Source organism: Oxyura jamaicensis, chromosome 7 (assembly GCF_011077185.1).
Source record: "Oxyura jamaicensis isolate SHBP4307 breed ruddy duck chromosome 7, BPBGC_Ojam_1.0, whole genome shotgun sequence".
Taxonomy (NCBI): domain Eukaryota; kingdom Metazoa; phylum Chordata; class Aves; order Anseriformes; family Anatidae; genus Oxyura; species Oxyura jamaicensis.
This window is the reverse complement of record NC_048899.1, coordinates 6,757,025-6,766,318: the sequence shown is the minus strand read 5'-3', so window position 1 is coordinate 6,766,318 and position 9,294 is coordinate 6,757,025. Positions and strand designations below refer to the sequence as shown.

The window sequence follows — 9,294 nt, the reverse complement described above, 5'->3', positions numbered from 1 at the left end:
TCATTCACTTGGACATACGCACAAATTAAGGAGGTTGGGGTCAAGATACTGCATTTTAACACTCCCCCATGGAATCCTGTCACTTTCAGGAATTTCAGTCAGAGCCACCTTACCTGGCTGTTTGAATGGTGAACAAGAAAATATTTCCCAGTTTGTGACCTGGTAAAGATGTTTAACAGACTTGTGTGGTGTTTAAACAACTTAGGTCAAGTATTGCTACGCAGTAAAAGCCAACCAAAAATATTTCTATCATCCACATCTTTACCCAGCCCTAATAAACTGCATTTTCCCCAAACTTACTATTCCAACTACTCATTTTTGACAGTCAATTTAAAGGAGACTTACCACACCAGGAGAAGTGTGTTTAATGCAGACATTGGAAAAGTTTTGTAGGAATGCACAGATCAAGTGACAAAATACAGACAGCAGAAGGCAGGTTCATAAGAGTCTTCCACAAGAGATTGCATGTGGTGATGCTACACTCTTCTAGCAAGCAAAAACTGACTGAATTTTAGTTCGATCCACTCAGCATTAAAGGTTGTTGCATAAAATTAGCCTCCACAGAATCAAGAAACAGGTTCAAACCATTGCATTTCCAACCCTGAAAGACAGCCAGAATGTTTTTCACTGCTGCTTGCTTCATTGCAGTGAAGGAATGATTCCTCTGTTCAGCAGCAACAAATTTCCGTAATTAATGTTCATCCAGCCCTCCCTTAACGCATGAGAAACAAGGGCTCTCCTGCACGCACAGAGCCTTCTTGACCACTGTTCGAGTAGGTCTCATCGATCCAGACACCGCTTTTGAGCAGCTTCTGAACACACATTCCTTAGAAGATTGATCACAGATCTTGGATCTGCGCTCCTCATAATAGCACTGCCAGATACAATCATATTTGCACCTGCCTGGAAGACATCAAACACCCACTCAGTAACATGGAACAGACCCATTAAGACTTTTCTTGCTGCAAAACACGCAAGGAGACAGCAATTTGTAGGCTGATGAACAAATGAGCACTACGTGCAAGACACAGGTAACATGCCTCTAACTCCACCTGCAAATCAGCTTTGGACCAGACAGCACCTCCCCACACAGCTAGCTGCTTCACCACTGCTCCTGCTAGCTGAGTATACAACAAACAACTTAGGAGGGGCTTCAGCAGCCTCTATTAAAAAAAGGCACAAATGATTTTGATACTGTGTCAGCTTTACTGTTCCTTCCAAAAATGAATGCTCAAAAGGCTCGTCGTCCTACGCTCTATTTTCTGAGGGATGACTGAGACTCTTAACATACTGACCAAGGGTGCTGCGCTGTTGCAGCCTCTTACCTCTGCACACTTGTGGATGGTGTCAGGCCCAACTCCTCCATCCACTTCAATATCCAGCGACGGAAACTGCGTCCTCAGCCATTGAACCTGAGAGAAGCATTAAAAGGTTGGCACTGAGAGCCACGCTCAGCCGCACGCAGCCTCACACACGGTTTATTCTCACACACAAAGTTTATTCCGTTCCCCACTACTCTCTGTATGGTTAACTTCACGCTCACTAGGTAGGAGGCATGGGTTCACCTTTGGCATCATATCTTCCATAAATTTCTGCCCTCCAAACCCCGGTTCCACTGTCATCACCAGCGCCATGTCTATCTGGTTGGCCCAGGGTGCCAGCTGCTCGACCGTCGTGCCAGGTTTGATAGCCAGGCCCACCTGCGGGAGAGGACAGACAGACCCAGCTGCACAGACACGGCAGGACGGACCTGGGGCGGGCAGGAGTTCGGGAAGGCCGGCGTGTACGGCACGGGCAGGCCGCGTTTCGCGGAGCGCCGCTTTTCGCGGAGCGCCGAGGAGCGCGAGGGCACGGCCGCCCCCGGCCCCCACCTTCATGCCGTTCTCCCGGATGTCCTTGATGAGCGCCCCGGGGTTGTCGGCGGCCTCCAGGTGGAAGGTGTACTGGTTGGCGCCGGCGACGGCCATCGGCTTCACCCACTGCTCCGGCCTGGCCACCATCATGTGCATGTCTGCGGACGGGGACGGGACGGGACGGGAGGGGAGGGGCCGGGCGGCGCCGTCAGGGCTGCGGAGAGCCGGGCCCGGCCCCGCGGCGCCCCCCGGCCGCTTACCGAAGAAGGGCTCCTGGCCCAGCCGGCGGCGCAGGCTCTCCACCACGGGGTGCCCGAAGGTGATGTTGGGCACGAAGTGCCTTGGGGCCGAACACACAGGTTACTCCGCGCCGCGCGGCCCCGCCGCCCCGCCCCCCCGGCCGTTACCCGTCCATCACGTCGAGGTGCAGGTAGTCGGCGCCGCACTCCAGCAGCCGCCCGCACTCGGCGCCCAGCGCCGCCAGGTCGCCGTTGAGGACGGACGGCCCGACCCGGCACCCCGACGCCATCGCCGCCGCCCCGCGCATGCGCCGCCGCCGCGCGGGCGCACGGGACTACCGCCCCCACGCGGCCGCGAGCGCCCCGCCGCGCCCGGCGCCATCTTGGCGGCTCCGCGCGCTTCGCCCCGCGGCCGGCCCCCCTCGGAGCCCTCCCCGGAACCGGCCTGCCCTCAGCCGGCCTCCCCGGAACCGGCCTCCCCTCAGCCCCTCTCCCTCGCAGCCCCACGCGGCGCTGCGCAGCAGGCGGCCGCACGCACACAGCTCTGCCCTTCTCGCCAGGCTCTCGCCAGTATTCAGCCGGCGAAATAACAACGTCTGCGGCTAATGCTGAGGCGACGGGGCTGGCTGAAACACCGACACGACTCATACAGCCCGGCCGCTGGTTGAACACAACACGCACTTAAGGCCTCTAACAGTAATTAAGCAGCATCGTTTGTCGTCACAGCGATACACCAGTTCCGTTATGGACAAGAACGCACAAAACCAGCTCGGTACAGGTGTGTGCACCTCATGGCGCAGCGCTGAGTGCAACCGGCCCCACAGTACGACACGAGGAAACAGCAGCCAACTGCCCGCCTGCTCCATCTCTCCACAACCACCTAACGAAATCAAAGCCATCCACCAGGCCACCTGAATCATAAAACTGAATTACAGACTACATCATTTATAGGCTGCACTGTTTCCTAACAGGGTAGACATTAAAAAGAGGCATTTCAGTCCTTGCTATGGCTTACTACTGTGAATTCACCGGTGACAGCAGGAGAACTTAATGGCAACGTTTATCACATATATTGAATTAAATGAAGTAAATCACAGTTATTTTCTCAGCGTTAGAGCGAAGTACCACGGTGAGGTTATCCACTTTTCATTAAGGTAGATTCTCCCTTCTCCTTTTCAGCAGAAAAGGTCACTCTATAAAATGCACCATGAATTCTGCATGTGTAGCATCCCAGCTGTTTACTCAGCTTGCATCTAAGCTCTCCTCCTCCCTGCCCGCCTGCAACCCAGCCTACCTTGGGATTTGAAAGCGAAGCTGTGTTTTTTCTCATTTGTGCGTCACTGTTAATAATAAAACTTAGCATCTGGAATTTAGCAATTCTTTGAGCCACCTCCAAGCTAGGAGATAATCCAGAGCAGTCTGCCATAGGTAGCTGGCGCTGGCTCCAGCTTGCTGAGGAGATAAGCAGCAGTACAGCACGTTTCGGTCAGCAAAGCAAGCAGTTCGTCATTCAGGACACCCACTGAGCAGCATTGATGCTGCCACCCAGCTCCCTTACAAAGCCACGTACACTTTAAGGTTGCGTTAGTGCACCACCTATGGATAGATGGATGGATGGATGGGTAGATAGACAGATACAGACAGACAGACAGAATTTGCCTCCAATGCAGAGGATGCAGCACATGCTCAACACCCCTGAGCCTGGGAGAAGGATGACTTTTGCTATCATCTGCAGATGTTTGATGTGCACGAGTTCCCTCCTCAGACTGGTATGTGCAGCTCCCATCAAATGTGAGCGTTTGGCAAATACCGGGCCATGCAGCCCGAGGGCTCCTTGGGTTTGAACAGGCTGAAACCTGCTGCCAGGTACACAGTTAATTTTCCACACAACAGCAAAAACTGCATGCTGCACCACAGCAGTGAGACTATCATTTGTACAGCAGTACTTTAAACAGCTATTTTGGAGTTGTTGATGAGGGATGCGAGTCCTTTCTTTGGAGATGGATAGGATATTGTTCTATCTCCGCAGTAAGGCTGGTTTATGACGCATACGTTCAAATTACAAGCCCCAGGGGCCAAACTGGTAATTAGCACATTTTGCAAACTCTCAGGGTGATCTAAGACATTTTCCTCTGCACAATAATGCCACGATTACAAACCGCAGTATCTAGCTCTTCTAATGTAAGCTGAAAAAGGCTTTATGTGAATCCCAAAGCACAGGGTAACTTTGGGCGTTGCTTTTATGATTTCATGGTTTGATTCACAGCTGTTTTGCAGTTTATCTGTAAGCAGCTAATGGATAAATTCACATTTCAGTGTAATTCCATGATGCTGCAGCATAGCCCATACCTCAGCTGTGACTTCAGCTGATCCCCCAGGGGCATCGCCTCCTAGGTATAAATGTAACATGTATATATCTAATACTTGCAGCCATCAGCATTACGTACATAAAATGGAACCTTTGTAAATACAATCTCAGCATGCCAAAAATAGAATCTTTCATCAAGTTTCTGCCCTGCAATATCCATCTTTTGTTTACAATGTACATATATATTTATATTTTATATATAGGAACATGAAAATACCATATATAAATATTTACTTTAAATCCCTATATATCTAAGTACGTAAGACAGCATCAGTGGAGCAGTTGCTAGGTACCGGAAGGTCCATGCATTCCAGATGCGGTTTCTTGTTTGTTTTTTTTTTTTTTTAAGCTATGGGGATGAATTACTCAGTACATTAAAGCAGGACAGAGTGGATTATTTATACCATCTGCAGACCACTCACCCCCTGCCCATCTATATCTGCGCACAGCACGTGCGTTCCTTCTTATGGCATGTACTGTATTTAGCTTTACAGAGCAAATATTTTTGTAGCACAAGGGCAGTATCTTGCAAAGTGGAATGAAACCAACAGACAAAAGTAAACTCAACTAAAGGCTGCAGTGTCAGAAAAAAAAAAAAAAAAAAAGGGTGGGGTATCTAATTGCTCCATGGTGCTTATCATTGCTCCGCAAGTTAGAAACAGTCCCAGGCTTGTGAAAATTGAGCTTTAGATTGGTTCTTTCTGTCAGCATTTTCACTGTCAGTACCAAACTCTAAGAGCCTTGGATACAGCTGCTATATAGCCCTCCTCTCAAAAAAGCTACAAAAATAAATCTTGGGCAGTCTCAAAAGAGGTTTCTCTTTCCTGTCTTGTACGGTACAACAGCCTGCTTACCCAAAGAGGCTGCTGATCGAAGTACATGGCTGCCAGATCAAGGTTTTGTGGACCACACCTACTTACCCACACCTCCTACCCTGAGAATTTTTTGAAAATTCTCTGCTCCTACAGTCTTGCCCTGAACAGAAATAGATTTCGCAAACAGAAATTAGCTAGTCTACAGCAACAGGCTGTTAGCTATATTCTGCTTTTGGATAATAAAGTGCTCATTTGAATTAGTTACTAGTTACCAGGGAACTCAAAGGAGAAGGTACAGTTTCTCTCTCTCCTCCCACTACTGCACTTCCCCCAGAGTTAAACGTGAGATTCATCTAGATCGACGTCGGTCTCCCCAAGCTCCACGTGTGTGAAGCTGAAGTGAGTGGCCAGCAAGGGGTTCTCCATCCCATTGTCCTCACTGATGTGAAGGACCGTGTCCCCGTGCTGCAGTAAGCTGGTGGTCTCAAGGCCAGCGTAGTCCTCGGTGTCAGAGAGCTGGGTGGGTGGGGTGCTTTGTGCTGTGGCTGGCCGGGACTCCAAACCCTCCTCTTTTTCTTTCTCCTTCTCAGTAGAAAGTGCCTCGCTCTGCAATTGAGGAGAGCCAGTGGTCATGTTCAGAGAAAAAGGGAGAGGGGAGGAAGAGCTAGGGAACACCATAAAGTATTTTCTCATTCTGAACTACTTTTTATCATTAAAGGGCCATCTGCAGATTATAAATCCCTAAACATCTGCCCTAACAATTATATTTTTTTTTGCTGGTGAATGAAATTTGTAACAAAAACTAGAAAAGTTGTCTGCTTTCTGTTGTTAACACTTCCTCATTTAATTCGATAGTATATTTTCGAGAAAGGTGTCCTACACTTGCTCATGGCAAAGTCCATACACCCAAAAGACACGAGATTGCTGGAGTATCAAAGTGACCACAATGTCACTAATGTGTTGAAGTGGCGATTGCGATTGTCTCTCACTGCGCTCAGTGGTGTCCAACAAAGAAAAATGTTGGACAAGCAGCTTCTTTTGAAATGTGATGCTTTTGCTAAAACAACCCTGAGTGAGTTTTCGAAGTAATCCTTCCTGAAGGACTCATGTCTCAGAGAACAGGCTGTAACTGCCAGCTGATGGAAACTTGCACAGGTCCAGAAAGACTTGTAGGTATGACGGAAAGATGCAGGAAATGCATTTACAAATTAAGAATTGCTGCAAAGACTGAGAAGCGAGTAGTTTACAAAAGTAGAGCGTAGGACAGCAAATTCAGCCTTAAGAAAAGACGCTGCCTTTACTCATCAGCCAGCTTTTGTTCTACTGCTGTAATGCAGCTATAAAGATTCGCCCTGCGATTTAAATCAGCAAAGCTGAGATGAAGCAGTGGGCAGACACGAGATAAAACTGTCAGTCGTGTTACCTGGCCAATGGCCTGGCTGTGGAGATCAGCTACAACGATGGCGGGCGAGGAAGTCAGCACGGGTTTACTCGGCGCTTCCTGCTTGCTGCTCCCCTGGGGGCTGCTGTGGCTGCAGCCCTGTGGCTGAGCTGCTGGAGCCGGGGGAATGGCTGGGGACGGTGGTGTTGCCTCAGGCTGAGCTTCAGTGAAAGTCACCGACCGCTTCTGCTCCACTGAAGGGTGCAAAGCCCAGAAAACGGAGTATTAAAATGCTATGATTTGGGAAGGAAAACACAGTAAGAGAGCAGAGAGCATCCTAGTGTTTTTACAGCTAAGACGGGATTCGTGATTCATTCCATCTTTATAGGCTGTCTAAATGGCGTCCCATCTCAAAGCCTTTTACTCCTGGGCTTCCTCTAAAGCCACAGCGAAGAGTCAGGGATCTCCTGAAGACTGTTGACCCTACCTGTCTTTGTCATGGCTTGGTGAGATAAATATCACCCACAACATCTTTCCACCCCAGAATATAATGAATTGGATTCCCATGTGACTCAGGCATTTTTGCCCGTAACTAAATAAGAAAACTAAGATCAAATACATATGGGAGTTGCCCCGGGTTTTGCAGGAAAATTGGAAAAGAAAGAGGGCAGCTGATTACCCCTCATTCCTGCCACTGACTGAGTTCGCTACCCAGCAATAACAAAGAATATGAGGAGTTGACAACAGCTAGACTAAAGCTTAGCAGTAGAACGAATATCCCTGCTCCCACTCTTAGTCATTCTGGTCAAGTTTTATGGTCCAAGTATCTCCAGCAGCACTGTTGCCCCAGCACAGTCCTGGCTGGAAACCCAGCAAGTTCTGAAGCAACCTTTGCTCTTCCAGGTGTTTCCTCCAAAGCTAATTGCACACTTCAGATATACAGAATAGAGCTACCCGCTCTGCTCGACAACGCTGACTCCTGGAAATATATTGCACGGACAGTCCCATGTTAATTTCCATATACGGCCCTTAAAACTCAGAACTGTTAAGCTTGCAAATGGTGGCAATTTTCCTTTGTTCTCCCCCTCTTACTAGCAGCTTCAAGATTTGCACATCCAGAGCACAGACAAGGCATCCTGAATGGAGGACACATACCCTAGATCCTCCACACTTTTAAGAGACACGATCATAGACTGCCCATGTCCAGTGTTACCTTGCTGGCCTTGAATCATGAAAGTGTTTTGAGGGGGCGATTTTCTGATCCATTTACTAGGGAAAAGGATAAGCATGCTGGGGCTTCCCTTTAGTACAGGCTAGTGAAGAGCAAATTGATGGTAACAATTTCCAGTCATTACCAACCTGAACACAAACTGGTTAAACATGGCACCTCTTATTTCTGTGATGAAATCAGCTTACCTATTCTTCAAGCGTGCTAACTTTTCCTTTAATCTAAAACAATGACATTGTATTTTCTACTTTAAAATATGAAGTGCTGGCTCTGGAAACGCAGCACTGTCTTACCGCTAGGTTTCGGTTTTGGCTGGATGCTCCGCCGGGTGGTTGAAAGTCGAGCTCCGTGACGGCTACGGGGTTCAGTTTGAGTTTTTTGACGTGACAGCAGTGGTCGTCGAAGCTAGATAATTGGAAGAAAGAGTCATGTTAGGCTGAGGTACGTTCATGTACTGCACAATTTGTCCTCTGCAGGGAGGATACAGATACATGTTTTCAGGTTTCTATGGCTCAGACATCTCCTTCATATGAAAACAGCTACTGAACTTCTGTGTTTTGTATCTTTTCAGTTTCAATACCAAATGTATTCGATGTGCTTTGTGTAACCATCATTTGAATTGAAAAACAAAACAAAACAAAACAAAACACCACAAAACCAACAAAAGGGCACGGAGTAAAGAACTGGGGGACTCAAAGTGCACCATCTTTCTTACCAGTTTGCCAGGTCTCACAGCTACAGTTTGCACTATGGTCCTGCTACCTTAACCAGAGTATCACAGAATCCGTAAAAGGGAAACATTACATGCAGAAATCATTTCAAAACATACAAAATTAGAAAAAAACAACAACAACAAAACAACTCAAAGAGAAGGAAAGGTTTGTTCACTCCCCATGGTCTCACCTGCCGTAGGCCTCTCTTCCGCCCCAGGGGTTGCTGCAGAAGGAGGTTCTGCTGTCCCGGCTCACTCTGCACGCTTGCCACCCTGTTAGATGTCGACAGCGTTAGGCCAAGCACAGAAGCACCCTGTGTAACTAGCAGGTGTCCTGGCAATTGTGACTGACAGAAAAAAATAAGTAGGCAGATAAACCACTAATGGCACAGTCACTTCAAAGAGCAAATACTGTCTTTGAAGGATGGGGGGGACGTGTCTGTTGGGTCGTGGCTTCCAAGGCTTAGGAGAGGGTGGGAGGTGGAGTCATGGCATTCAGGACTTGGCCACGCACAGGTAGCATCCAACTATAAATAACTGCAAATTTCAGTTTTCAGTCATTGATTGATGCATCCCACTGAGCCAACACTCACTTCTCTGCATCCTTTGCCACATAGGCTTTGTCAACAAAGGCAAGAATATGAGCTCCTAGCTCAAAAGCCTTCTTGCTTGTGTTTCCGTTTTTAAGGACAATGTTG

The 9,294-nt window shown here is 48.3% G+C and overlaps 2 protein-coding genes across 15 annotated transcripts in view; both read right to left on the bottom strand.

Annotated features, from left to right (window-relative positions):
- Positions 1 to 329: 329 nt before the first annotated feature.
- On the bottom strand, positions 330 to 2,432 carry RPE (ribulose-5-phosphate-3-epimerase). 3 transcript variants are annotated; one of them, XM_035332030.1, is made up of 6 exons: positions 2,261 to 2,430; positions 2,114 to 2,193; positions 1,853 to 2,011; positions 1,566 to 1,726; positions 1,326 to 1,412; positions 330 to 903 (listed from the first exon to the last, which is right to left on the bottom strand). In XM_035332030.1, exons 1-6 carry the CDS (start codon positions 2,398 to 2,400, stop codon positions 781 to 783), a joined length of 750 nt encoding a protein of 249 aa, XP_035187921.1. In that variant the 5' UTR covers positions 2,401 to 2,430; the 3' UTR covers positions 330 to 780. The 3 variants fall into 3 exon arrangements, with proteins under 3 accessions (XP_035187921.1, XP_035187922.1, XP_035187923.1); XM_035332031.1 differs by having other exon boundaries at positions 342 to 903; positions 1,566 to 1,700; positions 1,872 to 2,011; positions 2,261 to 2,427; XM_035332032.1 differs by lacking the exon at positions 2,114 to 2,193 and having other exon boundaries at positions 342 to 903; positions 2,261 to 2,432.
- A 1,828-nt stretch (positions 2,433 to 4,260) lies between these two features.
- UNC80 (unc-80 homolog, NALCN channel complex subunit) overlaps positions 4,261 to 9,294 on the bottom strand; it is a 127,706-nt gene continuing 122,672 nt past the window's right edge. For 8 of the 12 annotated variants that reach the window (XM_035332012.1, XM_035332007.1, XM_035332013.1 and 5 more), the window contains 4 exons: positions 8,788 to 8,869; positions 8,178 to 8,289; positions 6,699 to 6,910; positions 4,261 to 5,881 (listed from right to left, as the gene is read on the bottom strand). In XM_035332012.1, coding sequence (XP_035187903.1) covers positions 5,612 to 5,881; positions 6,699 to 6,910; positions 8,178 to 8,289; positions 8,788 to 8,869 — 676 coding nt within the window. In that variant the 3' untranslated portion in view covers positions 4,261 to 5,611. The remainder of the gene's footprint in view (positions 5,882 to 6,698; positions 6,911 to 8,177; positions 8,290 to 8,787; positions 8,870 to 9,294) is intronic. The other 4 variants (XM_035332017.1, XM_035332014.1, XM_035332015.1 and 1 more) reach the window with 1 other exon arrangement.